Source organism: Corylus avellana, chromosome ca10 (genome assembly GCF_901000735.1).
Source record: "Corylus avellana chromosome ca10, CavTom2PMs-1.0".
In the NCBI taxonomy this organism is placed as follows: Eukaryota; Viridiplantae; Streptophyta; class Magnoliopsida; order Fagales; family Betulaceae; genus Corylus; species Corylus avellana.
In genome coordinates this window covers 745,305-771,158 of record NC_081550.1, presented here as the reverse complement: position 1 = coordinate 771,158, position 25,854 = coordinate 745,305, and the positions used below count along the sequence as shown (strand labels likewise).

The following is a 25,854-nucleotide window of genomic DNA, read 5'->3' as shown; positions in this document are numbered from 1 at the left end:
CCTAATGATAATTAATGCTAAACTTCACTCTAATTATATTTTAATTAATAATTAATAATTTTTTCAATACAAGCTCTAACCGATTATCTATTCAATTATCTATTTTTTTAAAATATTATTTTTATTGAAAAGAGGGTGAAAAAAAAAAAAAAATTGCTTCAATGTACATTATGTACTACAGTAACACTTATATGTAAATTACTTAGAGTAACAAAGTTTTTATTTTAAAACATTTGTTGAATAAGGATCCGTTTGGGTTTGCAATTTTAAAAGTGCGATTTAAAAATAATGATTTTAAAATATACGATTTGAAAACGTGATTTTTAAAATCCCAGTTAAGCGTTTGAGAAAATCGCGATTTGATCTTTAAAATCGCAATTTAACATTTAAAATTGTGCGTTTTTCACAAAAACAAACTCCTTACTTGTAATTTGAAAATATAGATTTATACATTTTCAAAATCGCAAATTTTTAAAAATGTAATCCTAAATAACTCATTTTCTGCGATTTAGTTTAGAATTCAATACCAAAGCACCCTAAAAAGGGCTAATAATAGCTAAATATTACCGTCCCTTTAGAGCGTTGACCGAAAAGAAAAAGTAAATGGAAATTAAAGACAAAAAACAAAAAACAACATTAGCATTGATATGAATTGATAGATGATATTACTTTTGAATTGATTTATTATTACATACAACAATTTGATTACAAAGAAGAACAATCAATCATTCAACAAAGTTGTTAATCTTTTAATAACAATCATATTGTCTATCATCCTCACCATCCTAATCAATCAATAACGTCACCACATTGAGCACCCAGTCTAATCTATACGTTAATTAACAATGATCGGCTCCATAGAACATGTGCTCTAAACGGACAAAGAAACAGTAAAAGTTGTATATATATATAAAAATAAATAAATAAATAAAAAAGCATTAATGATAAATCTATTACAAATATAAGAATATTAACAACTGTCTCTTCTTCTTGTCTTGTATTGAAAATGAAGATATCAAATATTTTTAATTTTTTTTTTTAAAAAAAAAATCTTATTTAATCCAATCCTAGTACGTTCACGTGTGGGGACGGAATTCAGATTCTCAATAATTTATTGTGAAGATTATCGGCTATTCAGACAATAAATATAAAAAAGTTCATATCAAAACAAAAAAGACGACTGACCGCTCATAATTTGTTCAAAAAATGAGGGATTGTTAGAAAGTTCAATGAACATAATTAAGGATCTGTCGTACGTAGCACAAGATAATCGTATAAGTTGACCATTTTGGGGAGGAAATGTCGTGCAAGAATGAAATATATATAAGAAAAACATGTGGATGACATGTTTAATGGGAAATCCAGAAAAAAACCAATGAAACTGACTGTAGAAAAATCATGACCCATTTTGGAGTTGGGACAATGAATTTAGACTTTTAAAAGAATCTTTTAATAATAAATGCTTTAATTATTTCTTCAAGAACTCCATGGGAATATTCACCTTTATAGGTCCAAACGCCGTCGTCATCGCAATGTTATAACCCCATGAGAATATCCAATATATATATATATATATATATATAAGACTAAAGCACCCTTGTATTAAAAAAAAAAGAAGAAGAAAAAAAGCACCCAAAGTCAAATCTTCTTCTTTTATTTTTTCCCAATAAAAAAATAGTATGTGTAGTGAGTATCAGTGCTAATTAACTAGCTTAGTTTGCTTGGGTGAAGTAAGAAACTTGCTAATTGTGTTTGCTAATGCATACCACCCACACGTCAATCAACCAAAAATTTGGGTGTTTGGAAAATGATAAGAAAAATGCTTTGCGAGGGTGATATATATGCAAGCCAAACCGTTTCTATGTTTTCTTACATCGGGTATTTCAGTATTTACTACAATTTGATTTGACAATCCATGTGGCTTTGTCAAGATTGTCAAGTCAGTGACAATCGGGTTTAATTGTTTAGTGGCTGATGTGATGTACACTTACAAATTGACGAAGTTCAAGTGGTATCGCTAACATCATCCACAACCAAATTTTGTTATTTAATGACAGATACGGTAAGTGTTACGTGAATTGTCACGTAAGCTTGTAAGAGGCTTATAATAAAAGTTGTAGTTACCCTAACGGCACTCAAAAAAACAATTTCGAAAAAGTCGTTATTTAGTAGGTTTGATAGCGGGTTAATTAACTAGCTTATAGATAGCTTGAGTGTAGTAAGGAACTCAAAAATTTTGTTTGCTAATTGAATTAACCAAAATTTTGGTATTTGGAAAAGATACATGTAATTAAGTGGGTTCAGCAGTTAAAGAGAAATTGACAGCAGAAATTTCCTCTCCACATCCATTTTATGGCTATTATTGTCTTTTTGGTCAATGAGAAAAATTGAACTCTAGAAACCTTGGCCTTTTTTCAACGCCATTCTAAAGAGGTGGTAGCAGCAAATATTGATGAAGAAAATTGTGGTTGGAATTCATCAATCTTCACCTGAATAGGAAACTTTTTGGATTGGGATGAGGTTAAATTCAAATATTTTGACCAGACCATACAACTTTGCATGAAACACCTGTCTGGTCCCCCTCCCATTGACTAAAACAAAACAGAGCAACCTACAAATCTTTAATATTTTATGTTTTTAAATGTATTTTGGGTGTGTGTGTGTGTTTTTTTTTTATTAGAGAAAATAATGTGACGTAACGTGAAAACCGTTTTTGTGTTTTGAGTTGTTTGTTAATGTATTTGACTTAAGAATAGGAAAACAAATGTATTTCGGTGTTAGATTTAGGTATGTTGTCGATTTGATTCGTATAATACCAATTTAGATAATTTATTGTCAACTTATTTTTATTCAATTCCGGTAAGTAAATGATGTTCGATGACACGAAGCTACGTGTGACATTAAAACAACGTTGTTTTGATTAAAACAAATTAAGAAAAATTTCTAAAAAGAAAGAAAGAAAGAAGAAAATTGGGTTCTCGGGTTCGAATTTGAATACCATACAATCTCTTATCCAAAGACAAAGGGAATGAAAAATGGAAGAGGGTTGTGAGAAGATATATATCCCTTGCTATAATAACTTGTTCGGACGGATAAACCTTATTCTAATAAAAGCCTATATTCAAAGAGAGAGCCCCCTTTCACAACCCTACTCAAAGAAGAAGCATCATGGATAATAAGAGGATCCCTGTCTGTCGAGTTGTCACCCAAAATGGGCACTTTGGTGGGGTAGAGCTCCCTAGAGCCTAGTGGCAGTGACCTTCCAAGTCCCATTCAATATAATTCCAAGTTCTGGTTTTGGATTGAAGCTCTAGAAATGGCTGCAATTTGATTTCACTCTGTTCTTTTTCTTTTTCTCCTCTAGGGGTGAAGGAAAGGAGAAGGGACCACCTTCAATCATGAGTACATGATTCTCCTAAAATGGAAATAACGCTCGATAAGAGAGATAGAGAGAGATCAACATTGCCAAAATATTTTTAAAACAGAATTCTTTTCATTTTATTTTTCTTATAAGATTAACCTTCATTTTTTTTTTCCTGTTTTTAAGTCAAAGATATTAAAAAACAATCCAAAATACACAATACTTATCTAAACATAAAAATTATTTTTCACCTTTATATTATATTTAAACACTTTTTAAAACCAAACCAAAAAATTAATCCCCAAAACACATAGCAAACATATCATGTACCCATGTGACATAAGAAATGGGAATTCGTATTCGTGTGAGAATTTGTGTTCGCGTGTCGAGTTCAAGTCGTATTGAGACATGAATATAAGACTATATAAGCCAATTATAAAACAATCCTAATCAGCTAATTTCATGTTGTGTTCATATTAGGTTTGTGGGTGCACTGGGTGGTGTCAAAAATTGCTAGTCTAAAAATGTTGTTTATCGGGTTCGGATCGTGTCGAGACATGAATATAAAGACTATATAGAAAAACCCTTACTCGACCCATTTAATTAAATTATTTCATTTAAAATTATAGGAACAAGATGGACAATAAACTTAAATTTAGAGTGACCAAAAATTATATTAATCTATCATTTATCAACCAAACAAAAGGGACAATGCCGTCAATTGACCAATAATTTGGATTAGAGAAATCGAAGTTGTCTTCTTTTAGGGTTCTAGAAACAGGATCCTGCTTGTAAGCCAAGAAACAGGGTGCTAGCTAAGCTCATTCATTCCTAGGAGTTATTGGTCAATCGTCGTTAATCTTATTCCCCAAGTCAGAATGCAAAGTTCAAACTTTAAAGCCCACCTCAGAACTCAGAAGCCTCTAGACCCTTTTACCCCCTTGGAATTTCAACCAATCCCCCCTCTTAAAAACCCCCCTCCCCTTTCCCCCCCAATGCTTCTTCACCACTCCCTCTCATAAATTTTTGTGCTTTCTTTCCCCTCTTTCCCAACAACAACAGAAAAACAGAGAGACAGAAAACAGAAAACAGAAACCAGAAATTAAGCCACCCTTCTTTAATTTCCTCTTTCTCTCTCTCTCCCTCTCCCTCTCTCTCTAAGGACAAGACACCCAAGCAAGAAGCTTTGAACTTTGTCTCAAAAAAATGGGGACTTTGATCGGGCATGTTGCTCCAGGCTTTGGCTTCTTCATGATTGGATTATGGCACCTCTTCAACCACATCAAGCTCTATGCTCAGCACCCAAATTCCTACACCTCTCCCCCATGGTTTCCCACCTCAAGATCCAAATACTTGGAGCTTTTTTTAATCATTGGAGGCTGCTGTGCCTCCATAGCCATGGAGCTCTTCATCGGCCCGGACCGGCACCAACCGCTTGACCCGGATGGAACCATCCCCTCCAACCATCTCCACAACTTCGAACACTCCTCCATCTCAATGACTTTCCTGGTCTACGCCGCTTTTGCCATTGTTCTTGACAAAATCGGCGCCAAAGCTAAACAGGGGTTGACCCAATTGCTCGGCGCCATAGCCTTTGCTCAGCAGCTTCTTCTTTTTCACCTCCACTCGGCTGACCACAAGGGCCCGGAAGGCCAATACCACTTGCTTCTGCAAATTGTTGTTTTTGTTTCTTTAGCCACCACTCTCATGGGAATTTCTCTCCCCAAGAGCTTCTTGGTCAGCTTTGTAAGATCTGTCAGCATATTATTTCAGGGTCTTTGGTTTATGGTGATGGGTTTCATGCTTTGGACGCCTGGATTGATTCCCAAAGGCTGCCTCATGCACCTTGAAGTGGGTCACAAAGTGGTCAGGTGCTCTGGAGACGAATCTCTTCATCGCGCTATGTCTTTGGTAAACATTCTGTTCAGCTGGCTCTTGATTGCAGTCACCATTTCTGCAGTTTGCTTCTTCTTGGTTTTGGATAAAGGTTTTGGCGAAAAGGTTGCGTATGTTTCATTGAGAAGGGAAGAAGATAATCCTGATGATGTTGAGTCCCAAAAAAGCAGCAAGCTTGGCAATTCAAAAAGCTTTATTCAAATGGGAAAGGCGGCCTTTTCACCCATTGACATGGAAAGGTAGATGGTGGAAATAACAAAAGGAAAGGCAAAAGATTGATGTGGTTAGGAATGTGTACAAAAGTATTAGGTTGGTGGGATCGCTCTTTATTTAATTAATTAATTAAGCCAGCAGTAATCTTCTGGCTTAATGAAGAAAAAAAAAAAAAAAAAAAACTTTGGGGGAAAATGCTTGTGGGGTAGATGGAAAATGGTGTCAAATTGTTTGGTTTGCATTGATGGCTTTTAGCTTAGGGGTGAGTCCTTTTGTGTTTGTGTGTATAGATAAAGTAAAAGGAGGGGAGTTGTTTATAGTATCTTCAAAGCACCAACTTGTGTAAATCTTAATTCTTGGTTTGATATAATGTATTAAGCTTGTGGTTCAATGAATTCTTCATGATTTCATAGATTTAGGCATCTTTTGTTAAGTTGTTTATATTTTAAACTTGATTCGAAAACAGAGGAAAAAAAAAATCAATTTTAGTTCAATTTCAGTTAAAACTAAACTCGTTAGAATTGAAACACGTTATTCGTACGCCCTAATACCAACGGGTCGTGTGACCTCAAGCCGCAAATGGGGTTAACTTGCTTTTCTATGAGACTGTCAATTAAGTGGCTAATTATTTGGTAAAAGAATTTGAAATGGTCTAAGACTGCTGCTGCATATGGGATATTCCTTCTGAGCAACAGTTTTAATGTATTAAGGTAACATCCTTGTCGAGTCAGAAACTACACCAATCTGTGTCCTCATGATTACGATGGCCCGTGCCCTGCACTTTAACAGGATGAATATTCAAAGCAATCTGTACCTGGAAAATGACCTTTTTTCTATTCTAACACCAAAAACCCAATTAAAAATAATAACAATAGTGTATAAATCTTGATGATGGGTCTTCTGGCTCTGTTTGTTAATAATGCTTTTTAAAATATTTTATTATTTAAAAAAAAAAAAAAAGTGTTTGGATGTGATATTTTAAAGTAAAAGTAATTTTAAGTGTTTGTTAATATTTTTATTTTAAAAAAAAAAATCAGACAAGCCAGAAGCTCCCACATCCACGTAATTAGGATAAGACATAGTTGATGTGGGTCATATAAAAGAGCATAAATCTGACCCGTTTATCATATTAAAAGATTTCCAAGGGAAATATGATGAACTGAAAAAAGATATTGAACAAGATTTGGTTTATCCTAAAGTTCTTGAGTTATATATATATATATGTCACTATTTGTTCCCTAGTTTATTTTAATTCCTCGAGCCACTTCATACTTTATTGTAGGCTTGAGATAATGTCACATTTTCTATCCATTTTAATTAAAGAGAGAAAATTTCGTTTTAATTACTTCTACTTAGGGTAAAGATCTGAGAACTTGTTCAGTCATGTATGTTGCTTCATGACAAAGATAAGACTATCTAGAAGGAGGGGGAAAGCATGATACACTATGCATAGTAAATTAGAGGAACAAGAAACGACTCAGTGCTAAATATGAATGTGATCTGAATTTTCAGTAATTTGTTGTCTATATTACTAACGATTTGAACAACAAATATGAGAGAACTCTTTTGAGCTCACCTGCTCAAATAGAAGTAGGTTGTCCGAGATCTATTTAGATAGGTGAGTCTCAAAGGACTCGCTAGCAATTCATTCAAACAACAAAATTGTCGAAATCTCGGTGTCCTTAATTTTCTTTTTGAGAAACTTACCTTATGTTATTCTTTCGTTTGGATATTTTCACTCTAAAGCCTGTCACATCATCACAGTTTGCCCTTTGATAAAATCTATAGTTTCCCCTCTTAGATTTTTCAAACAAAAGTTACCTAAAAGTCCATGAATAATCCAATAAAGTTCTCGAAATAGTTCTAAAAGTTAACATCTTGAATGTGACATATTGTTAGTCTAATCAACCCATGCTAAGTTGATATATCAAGGTAGGTTTGGATAGAAGAGTTGGATATGATGCATGCCCTTAAGAAATCTCTTGCGTCTGGTGGGGTGCAGTGTCTCTTCAGCCAAGGAGTGGGGCAGGATAAGAAGAATATATGGCATAGCCATATGCAGGGTGCATGTATCCATGCATGGATATATATTGCACTACTTTGAATAGCAAGCTGATTACAACATTATCCCTTTTCTAACACATCTATATACATTCAACTTTTTGTTAAGAACAACTATGATTCACACTGAAATAGAAGGTTTCTCATATATTTTATTATATATATATATATATATATATATATATATATAATAAAAAAAAAATTTAAAAAAACTCTCTCTGAAGCAAGAGCCAATGTGATTCATGTGGGTTGCTTTATTTCTGAATTTAAAAATTGCTTCGTTGGAACTGAATAAATGGAACTATGATATGACTGTGTTATTTGAAGAGTATAGGACATGTTTGGTATGCACAATAGACACCTTAAATGAATTGACAATTCTATAGAAATAGTTATTATTTGTTTGGTGGAATAAACATTCCCACTATAAAGAGAAATAACTATTATTTAAGAAAAAAATGGAGTTCTCAAAATACCTATTATTATTATTATTATTATTTTTAAACCCAGAATTTATAATTTTTTTTTTAAAAAAAGGACATTTTTACTATTTTATGGGTGGCTGATCACCCATGGGGTGACCGGCCACCCTAACTGAACATTGGGGATGGTTGCGGTCATCCCCCAAGTGTCGTCAGGGGTGGTTGCGGCCATCCCTGATACTCGTTGGGGTTAGTCTTGTCCACTCTGGCCCAGTGTTCTATTAGGATGGTCGGCCACTTATAAAATATTAAGAATTCTTTTATATATAAACCTTGTGTATTTTCAAAACTTTGATTCAATTCTAATGAAGCCTCATGTTATCACTAAACAAAATAATAGCTAGGAATTGTTGTTCTATTCCAACCTTTTGTTTTAGTAGAATAATTCAAGAAATTTTGAGCTTCATTATTACTTTAAGGTAGGTGGAAGCACAGCACCCTAAGCCTTCAAAGCAAACTAACATAGTTTAAAATAGCATGCATAATGTAACTTTATTCCATGGTTCAAACAAGCTATATATGAAGCCTTAAAGTGCAGCAAGATTATGAGAAGGAAATTAGAAAGATAAAGATATATATAATAGCATAAGTAACGCCTAAGATTTCTGCCACGTACGATAGAATTTTAGTTGTTGCACCTAACTTCTTAGTTCCCCTGAATAAGCTCTACTACTTCTCTATTAATTGATTGATTAACTTATCCTTTTGCTTCACTTGCTTGCATGTCACTTTGCCTTGCCACGTAACCACAAACGTGCCCTAATTAATTAATCTCCTACGAATATGGCTAGAGTAATTAAGAACTTACCAAGTCAATAAAATAATCTCTTTGACCAAACATTAGGAAAAACATATGTAATTAAAGCATCATAATCCCTTTATAGTAACTAATTAACCACTATATATCTCCGGCCACGTACATTTCATCCAAAAACAATGAAAAGCATCATCGGCCAGTTGGGCTGCTTAATTGGCTACTTTAAAAGATTTCTAAGTATACTCTAATCAACCTCCTAATCTATATGATTAGCTGCAATGTTTTCTAAATATTACAAATTTCTACAGTTTACTCATATTAAACCTTAATTCTCACATCCATCACGTTTATATCACACCATAATATTTTTTCAAACAAAACAAAAAATACCCACCAAACCACATTAACAAATAGAGCCGTTGTAATAACCATTAGAATAATATTTGATTAAACCAATCTCTATGGTTTATTTCGATTCCCTCACTCTTTTGGTCGGACCCAACTCAACGAATCAAGAACTCTTAACTTTATTAAAGATGCCAACTTCTAATAAGCTTGAACGTGCTAGTTGGTTCAGTGTGATAAAGATATATATCAACTCATTTATATATACTGCAAAATGTTCCTTACACGCGAATATGATAGAATTTTTTATTAATTAATAACATGATCTAAAATTTTATTATTAAGGGACATTTAACACTTGGTCATATCCCCATGCATGTGATCATAATTATGTATAAACCTTTTATAAGATTTGTCTTCCATGTATATGTAGTGCTTAATCTAATTTTGATCCATTAATTTGAAGCTCAATCAACTCCACGTCAAGGAAATCTCTTATAATTAGAGTGTCCGAATTGCACGCAATTTGTGCACTCTATAGAGAGGAGGTTGTGAGGCTTAGACAGATAGGGGGCTTAGCCGCTTAGGGGTAGATGGGTTTCGCTGCCCGAACTTGTGCATAACACTCATCTTTATAGAGTGCCTAAATTACATGTAATTCAAACACCCAATTATAAGGTAGATCGTCGTTGAGTTTACTTATATATGCCAATTTTTCATTTTAACGTGCGAGCTTGTGGACATTGATTTGAGGACAAATATGGGGGATTTTCATAACTTTTTGAGCTTTGTGCTTGTCTTCGATTGCTTTGCAATAACCTAATTATTTATTATTTATTTTTAATTAAATGAGAAAAGGGTTACAAGGAATCAAAACACTAAAAAATTGGTGGGCTCCGGTCCAAACAACAACCCAAAACGAAAGAAGTGCAAAAATACAAACAAATGGTAAGAAATGGAACAAACAAGTGACTCGATCCTCTCATGTGCCGCATAAAGCGATTACCGAAACAAAAATGACACAGATTAAGACGAACCTAATTGAACCCTACAAGAAGAACCTAGCTAGTTGGTGGTATTGCCACTCTCTTTTTCTCAAAAAAGGGTGGAATTGAAGCATGGGAAACTTCCTTATTTAATGTTAAGATCGTTGTTTGTTCAATCATTTAATCTTTCGTGCTGGCCAATATTACTTGTAAACGTGCTTGGTGAATGCATGTGCACATGCAAGTGATTATCATCAGCTGCCAATAATCAAGCTTCTCCCATTTCACTTTCCATGTCGTGGTCCTTTCTGGTTTTCTCTTTAACGTTTGTATTGTATTGATGTTAATTTGTCTTTAATTTAAGTCTTAACTCTTAAGCAAAAGCCTTACTTGTAATTATGAATGTATATATATACAAGCTAAGGTACATATATTCTTGTACGTACCTGAAATGTCAGTGTTTTGATGTAGACTATATCTAGAAAATTACAGGTGGCAATTGAACCAAAACTTTTCATGTGGTCAATTACAATCGAATTTGAAATAACTTACTATCGGAATGAAAGCTCAAAGGCACCTGAGGACGATTTCTAAGCTCCTTCCAGGAAGATGCATGCAATATGATCAACTTCTAACACAAGATTTTTCGTGTAGAAAAACAATAGTCCTTGGAGACTAATTAAGGACAGTAAATTTCATGTAGATTAACAAAGGACGTGATCAACCAAAACACCTAGAAACTTCCCCATGCAACATCTGCGAAGTTTCTTTGACATGATGAGCCATTGAAGATCAAAATCATTCCAAACTTTGAAAGTGACAATGAATAGTTTTGTGTGGCAACTATCTCTGTTGGTAATGTCTACATCTAAGGGCCAAGGAGATAGATGAGAGTGGGTATTCATCTCTTGTACGTTGTATATTCAGGGGCGGAACTTTGATTTCTCATCGAATGGCCAAGGATGAATAAGGGATTAAACTTAAAAATTAATTAAGCTTGGACCCCGGCCATTGGTTCCATCCCTATGTATACTTCATAGATTCGCGGACCTCTAATGAAAAAAAAAAAAAAAAAAAGGCAATAAGATGATACCATAATATAAGTACTATTTCATAAATATGTCAATAGAATGTAAGATAATGATTGCCATCAATTACATAAGAGATCATTGTTAGGAATATTATGACTTTTATTGCATACAAACTGATGTGACGATTCATGTGATACTTGTCACGCTAATTAGCCACTAAAATGCAAACCGTTACGTAACGATTAAGTTTATAAACTGACATAACACTAATCGAATACATTAGTCACTAAAATATAGGCTGCCATGTAACATTTATTTTCACAAAATATGAATTATCACGTAAATTTGTAAAAAAATTATAATAAAAACTATAGTAATATTTCTAAAGAAGCCTACGGTCAAGCTTTGTCTGGGTAGATCTATTAATTAAGCACAACTGGGGCCAAATTTGGGCTTCAAATTTTGAACGAACTCACCTGACCAGGCTCAAGAGCTTAGCCCAAATTAGTGCTTAAATATGGTGGAGTAGATATGCAATAATTATCAACCCAACTAATTATAATCACACCTTCCTCAGTGATTCAACCCCAGACACTCTTTAAAATCCCCACTTTCCCCCCCAATCCTTGTGCATCTCTCTCTCTCTCTCTTTGTAAAAAAACATGGGGAGTTTGGCAGGACATGTTGCACCAGGCATTGGCTTCTTTGTCATCGGTTTATGGCACCTCTTCAACCACATCAAGCTCCATGCTCAGCACCCAACTTCTTACGTCTCTCCCCCATGGTTTCCCACCTCCACATTCAAGTACTTGGAGCTCTTCTTCATCATGGCAGGCAGCTGTGCCTCCGTAGCCGTCGAGCTCTTCATTGGCCCCGACCGCCACCAACCGCTCGACCCGGATGGGACCATCCCCTCCAACCACCTCCGAAACTTCGAGCACTCCAACATATCATTGACTTTACTCGTCTACGCCTCGTTGGCTATGCTTCTTGATCGACATCGAATCGTCGCAAAAGCTCAATATGGGCTAACCCTTCTGCTTGGCGCTATTGCCTTTGCGCAAGAGCTTCTTCTTTTTCACCTTCACTCAAGCGACCACATGGGTCCCGAAGGCCAATACCATTTGCTTCTGCAATTTCTTGTTGCTGTTTCTTTGGCCACCACTCTCATGGGAATTGCTTTTCCTAAGAGTTTCTTGATCAGCTTTGTTAGATCAGCCAGCATATTATTCCAAGGTGTGTCGTTAAATCATCACTTTTATCTCAATTGCTTAAGTTAATAGAAATTGATAAATTTATATTCCAATACACATTTAAACTCCGTTTGTTTTGACAAAGAATGCTTTTCGTCAACACATATTTAGACTCTGTTTTGACATAAGATGTTTTCAGTCGAAAAATATTTTCAACGAAATCAGTTTTCATTTTTCAAAAAAAAAAAAGATTTCCGTAAAAATATTTTTCGGCGTTCGGCTCATACGACAAATGAGCAATGACAGAAAACAGTTGGCGACTCCTGACGACCTCCAACGAAAGTTTAGCGATTTGAGAAGGAGAAACTTAAACTATAAAAAATGGTTTACAATTTTTAAAAAGGAAAACAATTTTTATGGAAATTAAAGAATTTTTCTAGTCAAACCGAAAATGACTACATATTATTTACCATCACACCAAACACGAAAAATATTTTTCAGAAATTATTTTATGCTAAAACAAACGGAGCCTTAACTGAAATTTGGCGAACGACAGAGTCGAGGTTCAAATTCACGACTTTAGCTTTAATACCTTATTAAATCACCACTTATCTAAAAAACCTAGACTAATAAAAATGAATGAATTTAATCATTTAATTTATATTTTAACAGGTATTTGGTTTGTGGTGATGGGGTTTATGCTTTGGACGCCGGCATTGATTCCTAAAGGTTGCTTCATGCACGATGAAGATGGTCGGAAAATGGTCAAGTGCTCCGACGAAGAATCTCTTCATCGGGCTAAATCGTTGATAAACATTCAGTTTAGCTGGTTCTTGATTTCAATCACCATTTTTACAGTGTGCTTCTATTTGGTTTTGGTTAAAGCTTACGGGGAAAAGGTGCATTATGTTTCATTGACAAAGGAAGAGGAGCAAGAAAAAGATTTTGATGATCTTGAATCCCAAAAGAAAATCAAACTTGGAGAGTCAGTGAGCTTAATTCAAATGGGAAAAGCCTTTTGATCCATCTACACAGAAAGCTAGAAGATGATCAACAAGAAGAACAAAAAATGTGATTAGGAATATTGTGTACAAAAATATAAGATCGGTGCACTTTGTTTTGCAATTATGTCACTTATTTAACAATACTCTTTCATTTGCAAATGTTTTATAGAGGTTTTCTTTTTTTTTGAAAAAAATATTTGATGTGACATAAATGTAAAACTTAATGTTTATTTTGTTTTTAAAAGTATTTTATATTTAGATTGATGGTGAAAAAAAAGAGAGAGAAAAAAAAACATTAAGAGTGTTATTTTTTTTATGCATTGACTTATGGATTTATTTTACAAATACTCTAATATTTTTATATCCAAAAGAAAGAACAAAAGAAACCAATCTATCATTTGATCTCGTTAAATACTAATTCGATATTAACTTTAATGTTAAGACAATATTACCTTTTATTTTGAACTAACTTAATCAATTCCAATGGAAATGATCATTCTTCAACATATATCGCCTACATTCCTAATGTGTCAACCTAGCAGCTTTGAAAGGATGGATTTGCTAACTCTTCGCTGAAAAACACTCACATGCTATTGGCACAACTAGGGTTGGCAATTTCGGTTAGCATGTCAGGTTTGTGTTAAGTAGACCGACCTTCTAACTTGTTAAGGGTCAACTCTGACACGATCAATTTAGTTTAATAAGTCAGACCATATAATTTTAACATGACCTATTTAAATTAGTGGCTAACATGATATGACTCTTTTGACTCGTTTTATAAGGTTACTTCATTTTTTCAGTGACATAAGAGAGACTTCTAGTATTACTTGATTCGCCCTTGGTGGTATGTAATATGAGTAATGCTAAAAGTCCCTCTTATGTCACTCCAAAAGTGAGGTGGTTTTTAAAATATTATTTGATCAAAATTTAATAGTAATCAATTACAAGCCTAATATGCATTTTAAAAGTCACATTATTTTTTAATAGACACAAGAGAGCATTAGTCGTGTTTCTTGTTTCTAAAACAAGTATTATATGCTACATATTACGCTCACATTTCATCTCTCATTGAGCTGATGTGACAATGTTTATTGGCCTCTACTTTTTTTTAATAGTTGATTTAAGAGTTGATGGACATTGATATAGCGGCCCAATAAAATAAAGTAAAATGATCGAGAGTATAGTACATAGCATTTATCTTCTAAAATTTATTAGCTAATTGCAATCCGTCAAGAGAAAAAGAAAAAGAAAAAGAAAATAACAAGATTAAGCAAGCAAAACGGTGCGGCTTGGGTGTATAATGATAGTGAAACTCTACCGTCCACAGCCACCTTTTATACGATGTCGTTTGGAGCACGTTCTTGTCTAGTCCATTCAGGGTTCTGCAGAGCTCTATGTTTCGGACTCTAATGGTGTCCTCGATTGCCGAAGTGTAAAATGGAGAACGCAGACTCCGATGAGCCCGAGAGGAAGCGGCTCCATTTGAACTCGGTGTCGTCCACCATGGCTCGAAACTCCACCCCTTCGTCGCCCAACAACAAAAGCGTAAGCCCTCGTTTTTTCCCATCGCTCTCTCCTTTCTACTGTTATTCTATGCTTTATTCCTGAGAAAATAGGTAGAAAAATGACGACTGAACGAAAAGTTTTGAATTTGAGTTTTTTTCAGATATATATTAATTGATTGAATTGTGCTTTTCAGTGATGATAACTGTTGAGGCATGAGAAAAAAAAAAAAAAAAAATTGTCTTCATTGAATTGTTCTTAATTTCCCCATAAGAGATATTGGGTGCAATTCAGTGAACTTGTGGTTGTGTTAACTGGCATATGATCATGCTGTGTTTGGTTGCTGGGGAAGTGCTGGAAAAAAAGGAAGAAAATTGGAATTTGAAATTTTAGGTATTTTGATATATGGGGCTTGAGAAAGGAGTTTTTTTTTTTTTTTTTGTTAATAGGCTAGTTGAGGCATGAAAAAAGTGTCTTCGATGAGTTGTGCTTAATTTTCCAATAAGAGCTATTGGGTGCAATTCAGGTGAACTTGTGGTCCTGTTCGTTGACATAGGATTTTGCTCTGTTTGGTTGCTGGGGAAGTGCTGGAAAAGGGAAGAAATTTGAAATTTTAGGTTTTCTAATAGCTAGGGCTTCAGGAAAAAGTTTTTCCATGGTGATTAATAGGCTAGTAAATGCTTGGGTTCATTTGTGCTGAAGTTGATGTATCCTTGACCGAAGCAGGACCAAAAATGCTCGTAAGGAACATTGTTGGAGTGCATTGAGCTGATGTTGAAGCATCCTTCATTTGGTTGATGGAAAGCATAGGAAAAGCGAAGAACATTGAAAATTTTGCATGCAAGTAATTTGTTGTTTGGGATTTTGAGAAAATAAAGACTGGCCCTAAAATGTGTAACATATGAATTATGGGGTGAGCTTTACATTTAGTAAATCAAAACGGAAACTAATTCTCAGAAACGTTTTGTTATGTAGTATATCTTGATTTTCTGGGCAACCAAAGGGAACTCTGAGGTTGCTTACATGCAATCCGTGTGAGTTCAAATACATGTAAATCTATAGATCCAACCTCGAGTAGAATAGATACCATGGTTTCAACTTTTCTTTAGTATTCATTTTGTGGAAAATGAACAAAGCGTAAAGAGATGTCTCTCTACCTTCCAAGTATACCTACCCAATTAATACATAGTAACCCTCTAAATCTGTGCACTCTATGTCTGGAACATTCGCGAATCAACCGTCAACAATTCATGAGTTGCTCAAGCAATCCCGTCATGTCTATATTTTTCAGTACAAAGTGAAGCATTTAGGCTGCTGAGTTTTAGCCCATTCTATTTTGGTAGTTTGAATGTGAAATTATTGGTCTCTGTATCTCCAGCTTTCTGTGACTTGTAATACTTGTTCCATGGATACGAGAGAGAATGGTTCTGTCATCTTGATAGAGATAGTTTCAGGAAAAATAACTAAAAGATCATATATTTTTTTCTACAGGTCGATGCTGCAGTCCTCCAGAACCAGAATCAGAAACTTCTTCAGCAGATAGACATAAAAAAACAGGAGTTGCATGATCTTGAGGCAAGAATTAAAGAATTGAGAGACAAGCAAAGTTCGTATGATGATATGTTAATTGTAGTGAACCAACTCTGGAATCAGGTCAGTCTTGGTTATTATGTTTATTTTTGCTTTTTCTTAATATGACTTTGCAGTTCCTAACGAGGTTTTTCATTTTATCTTGTTGTTTAGTTGATTGATGACTTAATTCTTCTTGGGGTACGAGCTGGGGCAGGCCAGATTGCTTTAGAATGTCTGGAACGAGCTGATCATTCTCTGGGTAATTTTTTTCATTTTCTATTTTTTAATATAAATTTATTCTCTTTGTTCTTTCATATGATGATTTTATTGGACTTCAAGTTCTCTCATGTTATATAAGATTTGATTGACTTGAGGTACCATTTAGGTTCAGTTCCCTCATGCTCTGCGGAGGAAATGTTTCTTTGTAGACTGCTAGAAAGAGATTCTATTGAAGCCAATGGTAATGATGAGATCATTAAATATGTTGAAGAAGCCCTTGCTCTGCGTCATTCATCTACTATTGAGTTGTTGAAACTCCTGGAAGATACCATTAATGATCAGAGGGAAAAAACTGAAAACATTGCTCAGGCTTTGCATGGAAAGCTATCTTCAGAAGGTCAGAAGATATCTTGATGTGAGGTCCAATTGTTTCTTATGATTGATTTGGTCATTTTCTTTTGTTAACCATTGTAATAGCAATTTTTTTTTGTTTTTTTTTTCATGAAATTTGTGGTGATTGTCATTATAACATTATTTGGGGTTCTCAGATGCTATCATCCAATTGTCTAAGATTGATGATATGATGAAAGAGGAGGCTATCAAGCTGCGTGAAGTGATTGCTATTCTCCACTTGAAGCATAAAGAATACTTTGAGAGGATTCAAAATTACATTAACAGCCATTCAGTGGATGAATCTGAGATTAAGCGCCTTGCAGGTATCTGAGATAGGTCTTTCTGCACATATTTGCATTTACTCTACAGTATTGTAGCACAAATCATTTACAACATCAGTGTAAATGTGTAAAGTTCTCCTATGTTATCAAAAAAAAAAAAAAAAAAAAATCTGTGTAAATGTGTAATTGTCAAACTTACATTGGAGGTATGCTGGCAGATAACTAGACACAGCCAAAATTTACTAGGCGTGGTGGATTACACCTCATGATTGTGTATATCTTCTGGTTATGTTGACAGGTGAGCTGGATGAGAGCATGGCTGAACTTGAAGCGAGTAGAAGAAAATTAATTAATCTTAAAATGCAAAAGGATGTAGCATCCGTGATGCATAGCCCAACTCATGCTACAGCCAATGGAAACTTGTCACCTGAAAAGTCTGCAGATAGGACAAAGGGTTTGCGGGAATTGAAGGACTCCATTGAAGAAGCAAAGGTATTACTATGTAAATGAGGTGCTTTTGCCTCTCTCTCTCTCTCTCTCTCTCTCTCTCTCTCTCTCTTTTTCTCTAACCTGGCATGTGTTAATACAAATAATGTAGATACTGGCAGAAGATCGCCTTTCTGAGCTTCAAGATGCACAGGAAGAGAATCTAAGCTTGTCAAAACAATTGCAGGATCTTCAGGTTTCTGAACTTCAATTGTTCATTTTTCATAGTTGATACTCATTTTGTCTGAGACTCACTGTGTATGCAATTTTGTTACATACACTAATCTCACTTTCTATATTGTATACTTATAGAATGAGCTGAATGACGACAAGTATGTACGCTCCTCGCGATTATACTCTTTGTTAAATGATCAACTCCAACATTGGAATACCGAAGTGGAGCGCTACAAAGTATTGACAGATTCTCTGCAGGTTGAACTACCTTGTCTTATGTGTTGCACATGGTTTTATGCTTGTTCTATATGGGGTCTTTTTTAAAATTATAATTTCAGGCTGACAGGCCTCTTGTCATGAGAAGGGAGAAGGAGGTAATTGCAAAAGTAGAATCAGCAGATGCTGTGAGGAATGCCATTGATAATACTGAATCTAGGATTGAAGAGCTAGAGCTTCAGCTGCAAAAGTGTGTTATTGACAAAAATGATCTTGGGATTAAAATGGAAGAAGCTCTGCAGGATGCAGGTCAAATTACGTGTTTGATTAATTTTTATGGGGTAATTTACTGGAGCTTCTGGTTTCTAAACGTGTTACCTGCTGCAGGGAGAAATGATATCAAATCAGAGTTTCGTGTAATGGCTTCGGCTTTGTCTAAAGAAATAGGAATGATGGAAGCTCAATTGAAGCGATGGAAAGAGACAGCTCATGAAGCGCTGTCCTTACGTGAGAAAGCCCAGTCTCTTAAAGCTCAGTTAAATAGAAAGGTGTTATCTCATCTACCGATGTTGTTCCTTATATTATCCCTATTTTCTGGACAGCTCTAATTGAGGGCAGCTTATAGATTAATGAGAAAAAAAACCTGATATTCTCTCATATTAGATGCTCTTGGTGATGTGAAAATGGTAGGGTAAGTCAAGTTGAACATTGTTGATTCATTTTAAACCACTTTCCCAAAATTATTTTCTGATGGAGCTCTCATTTGTGTATTTTGACAAAGAAGGACTGCTTGCCCAATGTGTAATTATGAATCTACCTGCCATTTTCCTATTATGTAGTCTGTGATTGTCTTCTTCTGACCACACACACTTAAGTACCCTTCTTGTTTCATTTACTGTTCAGTTGGCCAGTGCTTTTATTTTTTGAGGATAGTTGGGATTCAAGAAAGAATGCTTTTGTAAGTAGGAAAAAAAGAAAGGAAATTCATCTACATTATTTTGACAGATCACTTCTATTGGTGTTTAAAGTCCTGGATGAAACTTGATTATGCAAAATTTGCATGAGTACAGTGAGGATACCATAGAACCGGCTGAGATGTTCTGGAATAAATTCTTTAACTCAGTCTTAATTGGTTGGAAAGCAGACATGCGGTTGAATTCTTCTAATCAATTCAACTCTTGGTTACCTTTTAGATTATTCATCCCTCTTTAGATCTATTACCCATTAAATCCATAACACTGCTTTTTCCCACACCATATTTGGTTGCCTTCTTTTTCAGTATTTATATTTGTAGGATCTCACTGTACTTTTTATGTTGGCAGATGACCTGTCTTTTTCAGTCTCCTTTTATTTATCTTTTTGATGTTTCTACCCACGGCCCGTTTGGCTGTCTTCTTTTTGGAATATGTATCTCTTAAATAATATGTGAATATGGGTCCACCGGCTGTCAATCGGCCACAATATTCCGCCTTTGGGGCATAGGATAGACTAAGGAAAGGGCACTGGGCACAAAACAGGAGGAGTTGTTGAGTCCCTTCCCTGACCCCCAATTGGAAAAAGGGTTTTGGCTAATGTGACTATTGGTGTATGTTGACTGTCAATCTTCCACAACTCTCCTCTTCTGGGTCTGGGATATACTTGTGTAAAGATAGGAAACTGAACAGGACACAGGCAGAGTTTGTTCCCCCCCTCCCATCTGCCCCAAACAAAAAAAGGAAAATTAAAATTTAGTTGAATAAGTAAATAAACTATAGCGAAATCTCTTTAAGCTTTGATAGGTTTTGGATTTTCATTTTATTTGTATGCAATTGCTAACCATCTTAAAGATTTTCATTTTATTTGTACTATGTCTGTGTTGTCATTGTTTATCTCTTCTGACTAGACTCTCTTTTCTGAAATTTACCAATTTCTTTGTGTTTGGTTTAGACTAATGAAAAGCAGAGCTTAGCAGACAAATGTACTGAACAGATGGTGGAGATCAAGTCTCTTAAGGCACTGGTAAGATTCTCATCCATTTGAAACTAGGATTTTTCTTCTCTTTTTTGGCAATGATATTATATTTTGCTTTTATATACCTTTCTGTGCATTGATTTTGTATTCAAATAACATGCAGATTATTTGAATTTCCATCCCTGCTGTTTAATATAATTTCATTTTCCAAGACTCAATTTGACTGATACGTCCTTGTCATATCTAACCTTCTAAATTATATCCTGCTCAATCAGATTAGATATTAAATGGATAGTTTGATTTAGTTTTTAATTTTTCAGCCTCATGTTTAATTCTTTTTTTTTTCCGGTTTAAGTAAATTTCCTGTTTGATTCGCTAGTGAACAATCATCAAACTTCATGTGCAATTTTTGCAATTTTGTGGCTATAGTTCACAACTGACATGCATGATCATGGAAACCAGATTACATTCTGAGTAGGGTGTTTAGTCAGACAGAAATTTTGAACAAAAAATTGTTCTGGTGAAATTTGGTGTAAATCATGAGTATACACTGGATGAAAATATATTGACTTATTGCCTATAAAAAAAGAAAAATATGCATGGAGATATTTGCACTTAAGCTTAGCATCATCAGTGCCAATTTCTGTAATATTTGACTACGACTTTGAAGTTCTTCCATACTGTACTATTACTGAGCTTATTAGCTACTGATAAAGATGAATACATTGCAGATTGAAGAGTTGCAGAAGGAAAAACTGGAATTGCAAATCTTCTTGGACATGTATGGACAGGAAAGTTATGACAGCAGGTAAATTGAGGTTCTAAGCTGATGGCCTGCAGTTTATGCCATTAAATATTAAAGTGATGGTGTTCATATGTTTCACACTTAACAAGTAAAAGCTTTTATGTATGCATGTTTGTTTGTTTTTTTTTTTTTTTTTAACAGGTATTTTTGTATACTTGTTCCTTTATCCTTGTGCTAGAGACAGTTATGTAACTGTTATGTTAAGAGGATGATCTAGCCATGAGTGAAGACATTATCTATCTTCGATGTGCTATTATAAAAGAAAGTCCCAAATCAGCGAATCTATAGGGACATGCATGAAAGTAATCTATCTGATTGATGTTGGATTTAGTATCAATCTGGGGAATGTAGAGGTGTGTTTGACTTTAGTGCTCTTGCTGCGGCTCTCAGTTATGACATCAGTTCAATGGATAAAATTTTGTTGTTCTTAGTTCCCAATATGTACGAGTAAAACTCAGCAGGATTGCGCATGCATTTTGCATAAAAAGAGATGTTGTCTCTGTATAGATAGGATAGGAGGGTTAGGTAATCGGATGTTACGTGATTTGTATGATTTTGGCATACAACTCATTAGGATGTAATGACAGATTGAGCTGTCTAGGTCAACATCTCGGTATTAATTTAATTCTCAATTTTTTTTTTCCTCTTTTCACAATGATTTTGCCTTTAACCTTGAAATTTTGAATTGCAGAGAGTTGATGGAAATCAAGGAATCAGAACGCAGAGCTTACTCACAAGCTGAAGTTTTAAGAAATGCTTTAGATGAACATAGTCTAGAGTTGAGAGTGAAAGCTGCCAATGAAGCTGAGGCTGCTTGTCAGCAAAGGCTTTCTGCCGCTGAAGCTGAAATAGCTGATTTAAGGGCCAAACTGGATGCTTCTGAGAGGTTTTTTATTTTCACTTAATTCCAACTTTATTTAAAAATTGTATGAACACGAGGTTTTTTTTTAATAGCTGGATTGGTTGACAGGAGAAATAAGTATATATCCGCTTGTTGTTTCAAAGGTGTTTCTTTCCATGACAAATTTAAGGGATAATTTTACCCCTGCTTTTGTCATTCCTTTTGTAGCTTTTATCTTTTTAAGGGGAGTGGGAGAAGGTGAAAGGATTAGGATGATGAGCAGTGTAAGGCATTTTTTTTTTTTGTCTTTTCTTTTTGGGGGGAGGGGGTTTGTTGTAATATTCCAGAACGACGAAATTGTTTTAAGATCTTGTGATCTTTCGATATGATTGGCTACAAGATTAGACAGATTGGTGACACCTTTTTTGGGAAATACAGTTTTCTAGTCTGTGAGAAATGAATTTTCAGGAGGCAGGTAGTTTGTGAGTGATGCAGTGGGGGTGGTTGAATTCTTTGGTTTTCTGTATTTTTTTTAACTTACTGCCTGAAGGAGATGTACTTTCAGGTGTTGAAAAAGATGTAGTTTTGTTGGCTGAGTGAAAAGTGTAAAGATATGGTTTTATCATTAATAGGCATTAACATCAAATGCTTCCTGAGAAATTGTTGAGATGTCAGGGCATGTAGATGACATCATATGAGTATGGCAACTCTGTTTATGCCCTGTGAGGTTCCACATGAGAGGGATGACAGTTCATATGGCAGTTCCAATATATTGTTAGTAGAATGAAGTGGAGTTTGGTGTGTGTAAATATGGCTCAACTAGTAGATTAAGCATTGTGGAATTATGCTGAATGTGGAAGTTTTAAGATGTTGAGGATTTAACCCCAATGGGTTGGCTTGAGTGATAAGTCGCTTGGCTCTGGTGCCTTATGTAGAATCAAGTTTAAGGTTCGACTCCCCTTGAGTGCCAAATAATTTCTTGAGGCCACGCCTGCTGGCGAAAGCCCAAGCTTTACCCGACCTATGTGGAGGGGCCGTTTGCACGGTGTCTCGGGGATGTAGTCGGGGCAAAACCTTGAATATCCTGGTTATCCCAAAAAAAAAAGAAAAAAAAAAGATGATGATTCAGATATTTCTTTTAGCTTTTTAGTATCATTTATTTGAAGCTCAATTATCTCTCTGCATTTTGTTGGGAAGTATTGGAACTTAATTCCATTTCAAAATAGATGTTCACATATGCTTTTGTTGCTGTTTGCACATGCTACTGCCATAATTTTGTTGTTGATCCTGCAGACTGTTCTTCAAGCTTGCAACTAGAGAAAAAATTCACCAACATTAAAAAGTTATCTGGTCTGTGTTTTTTTTTTTTTTTTTTAAATATGCAGGGATGTTTTGGAGCTTACTGAGGCTATTAGAAGTAAAGATGGGGAAGCAGAGCAATATATATCAGAAATTGAGGTCTCCTAGGTTTTTTTAAGTCTTTTCTTTTTGAATTTTATAAAGTTGCTGCAAATTTGGTTCCTATAATATGTGACTGATCTCTTTTTTCTGCTTCAACTAGCCCTCCCTCCCACATTTGTCGATTGATTTATTATTTTCCTGCAGACCATTGGTCAAGCATATGAAGATATGCAGATGCAGAACCAACATCTGTTGCAGCAGGTGACTGAGAGGGATGACTATAATATCAAGGTCTGTCTTGTTATTAGCTACACTGATATTAGTTCGTTACAATCTGCCTTCTTTGTTTCCCATCAATTAATTGCTTACTTCAGTGATGTAATTGATTACTTGGGCTGGTCATTCCTAATTGTTCTATGATTTCTTTAATGCAGCTTGTTTCTGAGAGTGTGAAGACAAAGCAGGCACACAGCTATTTGCTCTCGGAGAAGCAGTCATTGGCAAAGCAACTTCAACAGATTAACGCGTCGGTAGAATCCTTGAGAATGAAAATTTCCTACAGTGAAGAGCAGGTAACATTTTCTTATACTCTCTAGGAAGTTTGGCAATTCTATCCTTTATCGACCTGAATTTGAATCATGCAGATGGAGGCTTTTCTGACAGAAGCCATTAAATCTACTCAAGAAGAAAGACATCTTGCAGTCAACCTGGAAACAGCCAAGTGGGAATTGGCTGATGCTGAGAAGGAGTTAAAGTGGCTTAAATCTGCCTTTGCTTCCTCTGAGAAGGAATATGAGCAAATTCAGCAGGAGAGGGATGATCTCCAAAATGATTTGGAGAATGATAGGTGGTGTTTTTTTCCCTTCTGAAGTGGAGTTCATTTAAATCATAATGGTCTATTTCAGAACTTGTGGTTATGTCTATGCATCATACAACTTCCCCCTCTATCACAATTTCATAGTTTAGGACATAGAAGGCAAAGGTAATTTTTGTCACTCGTGCCTTTTTATGATGCCATTTCTGACCTGCTGCTAAGCAGATGGTAGCTTTTCCATTGATGTATCATGTGCAATACTGATCTAGCATATCATTGAAGCTACTGAGATTTTGGGACCAATTTACCTTAATCTGTTAATTGGTGGCTGTGAAGCTTTCTTTGACATCAACTTTGGTGCGTTGATTTACTGGGTGAAGGGCTACCACTTGGATATGCAGCTTGTATAACTGCTGCTTGTCAGAAAATTATGTCATAATAAGCTATGCATCCATCGTTACAGCATGTTACTTTCTCATAAGCAGATGATCTAAATTTGGTGAAATTTTTATTTATGATTAATAGCTCTTAAGTATCTATTAAGTGTAATGTTTCAAGCCAAATTTGCATCTAAGAATATGGAATTGTGTTGAGCAGAAGCTCAAGGAAGAAGCTTGAGGAAGAGCTTAGGGAATTCAATAACAAGGTTGCTGAGATGAGTTCTGAAACTGGAGAGGCTGCAATACAGAAACTTCAAGATGAGATCAAGAGTTGCAAGTCTATTCTCAAATGTAGTGTGTGTTCCGATCGGCCAAAGGAGGTAAGTGTGCTCTATGCGTGCTAGCTTACACCTTTGTAATCCTTGTTTCCTTTTCTAGCTATATATATATATTAACTTGTATCAGATTCAGGCTTGTTGGCCTTATCAAATCCTTTTAAGTATATCATTGCTACATTGATGGATGTGGGTGTGATTTATATTTCACAGGTTGTAATCGTGAAGTGCTATCATCTTTTCTGCAATCCATGCATCCAAAAAAATCTAGAGATCCGCCACCGGAAGTGTCCGGCATGTGGGAATGCATTCGGTCAGAATGATGTTCGTTTTGTAAAGATATGAAAGAGCTTCAACATATTCTGATTTTTTTTTTTTTTATATATAGTTTGTATTTAGTCCCCTCCATATCCTCCCTAGTGTTGAAGCCCTTGTTTGTACATGTCTTTGAAGCTGATGCTTCCTTATGGAACATAAATTTTTGCTTTTCCTAATTTATTATCTAAACACATCTTGTATGTGAAGAAAAAAAATGAAAACAAAATAATTTAAATAAAGAAATAGAAAGAAAATCTACATGGATCATTTTGATTGCATATACTGAAAAACAAGCCTCCCTGCCCACCCGTGGAAACAGGAATCATTTAGGAAAAATGGTGGAACATAATTGTCCTTGTCTTTTTAAGAAAAGGGTAATCTTGTCTCAAATTTTACACATTTTTCACTAAATGGTGTCTCTCTATTTCATTTGAAATGAAGAGGATCAATTTCCTCCACCCGCATGCCACATGCATTGGCACACTGATGGTGTTAAATATACTCTAAATTGAATATATTCTACGATTTTATTTAGAACACGTTTTTAGCATGTGAAATCGCGGGTTAAATGCACTCTTGGTATACAAATACAATGGCCAATTAAAACTAGAATGAGAATAAACGAAATATGTATTGGCTGTTAGTCATCTTTGTGGATAAGATGACAATGACATGAAAATCATCCACTTGACCATTTTTCTTTTGTTTATAGATTCACTAGAGTCAAGACCGGGGCCCATACATCTCCATGCCCATCCCATTGTTGTGTAACCCTAAGCAATATCAGTAGCCAAGCTTGACCGTCAAGCCAATGACATTTATTTATTTATTTGTTTT

The 25,854-nt window shown here is 35.1% G+C and overlaps 3 protein-coding genes across 4 annotated transcripts; all 3 read left to right on the top strand.

The window, feature by feature from the left end:
• The first annotated feature begins 4,384 nt into the window (after nucleotides 1-4,384).
• LOC132164297 (uncharacterized) lies at nucleotides 4,385-5,857 on the top strand. The gene has a single exon (XM_059574784.1). It carries the CDS (start codon nucleotides 4,568-4,570, stop codon nucleotides 5,498-5,500), a length of 933 nt encoding a protein of 310 aa, XP_059430767.1. The 5' UTR covers nucleotides 4,385-4,567; the 3' UTR covers nucleotides 5,501-5,857.
• A 5,883-nt stretch (nucleotides 5,858-11,740) lies between these two features.
• LOC132164345 (uncharacterized) lies at nucleotides 11,741-13,351 on the top strand. Its single transcript, XM_059574843.1, has 2 exons — nucleotides 11,741-12,368; nucleotides 12,998-13,351. Exons 1-2 carry the CDS (start codon nucleotides 11,795-11,797, stop codon nucleotides 13,345-13,347), a joined length of 924 nt encoding a protein of 307 aa, XP_059430826.1. The 5' UTR covers nucleotides 11,741-11,794; the 3' UTR covers nucleotides 13,348-13,351.
• Nucleotides 13,352-14,664: 1,313 nt separating this feature from the next.
• LOC132163558 (E3 ubiquitin-protein ligase BRE1-like 2) lies at nucleotides 14,665-25,187 on the top strand. 2 transcript variants are annotated; one of them, XM_059573879.1, is made up of 19 exons: nucleotides 14,665-14,874; nucleotides 16,324-16,485; nucleotides 16,576-16,663; nucleotides 16,790-17,020; nucleotides 17,172-17,339; nucleotides 17,596-17,789; nucleotides 17,896-17,979; nucleotides 18,096-18,215; nucleotides 18,296-18,482; nucleotides 18,561-18,721; nucleotides 20,100-20,171; nucleotides 20,855-20,931; nucleotides 21,620-21,814; nucleotides 23,155-23,227; nucleotides 23,375-23,461; nucleotides 23,605-23,742; nucleotides 23,815-24,017; nucleotides 24,582-24,744; nucleotides 24,913-25,187. In XM_059573879.1, the coding sequence occupies exons 1-19, from the start codon at nucleotides 14,767-14,769 to the stop codon at nucleotides 25,042-25,044; spliced, it is 2,643 nt and encodes an 880-aa protein (XP_059429862.1). In that variant the 5' UTR covers nucleotides 14,665-14,766; the 3' UTR covers nucleotides 25,045-25,187. The 2 variants fall into 2 exon arrangements, with proteins under 2 accessions (XP_059429862.1, XP_059429863.1); XM_059573880.1 differs by having other exon boundaries at nucleotides 14,666-14,874; nucleotides 16,796-17,020.
• The last annotated feature ends 667 nt before the right edge of the window (nucleotides 25,188-25,854 follow it).

What these genes read in the sequence shown, in the direction of transcription:
- LOC132164297 (XM_059574784.1), top strand. Translation starts at nt 4,568, where the DNA reads ATGGGGACTTTGATCGGGCATGTTGCTCCAGGCTTTGGCTTCTTCATG.
- LOC132164345 (XM_059574843.1), top strand. Translation starts at nt 11,795, where the DNA reads ATGGGGAGTTTGGCAGGACATGTTGCACCAGGCATTGGCTTCTTTGTC. An exon ending in AGCCAGCATATTATTCCAAG is followed by an intron (nt 12,369 to 12,997) that starts GTGTGTCGTTAA and finishes ATATTTTAACAG; the next exon opens with GTATTTGGTTTGTGGTGATG.
- LOC132163558 (XM_059573879.1), top strand. Translation starts at nt 14,767, where the DNA reads ATGGAGAACGCAGACTCCGATGAGCCCGAGAGGAAGCGGCTCCATTTG. An exon ending in TATTGACAGATTCTCTGCAG is followed by an intron (nt 18,216 to 18,295) that starts GTTGAACTACCT and finishes TTATAATTTCAG; the next exon opens with GCTGACAGGCCTCTTGTCAT. An exon ending in AATATATATCAGAAATTGAG is followed by an intron (nt 23,228 to 23,374) that starts GTCTCCTAGGTT and finishes ATTTTCCTGCAG; the next exon opens with ACCATTGGTCAAGCATATGA.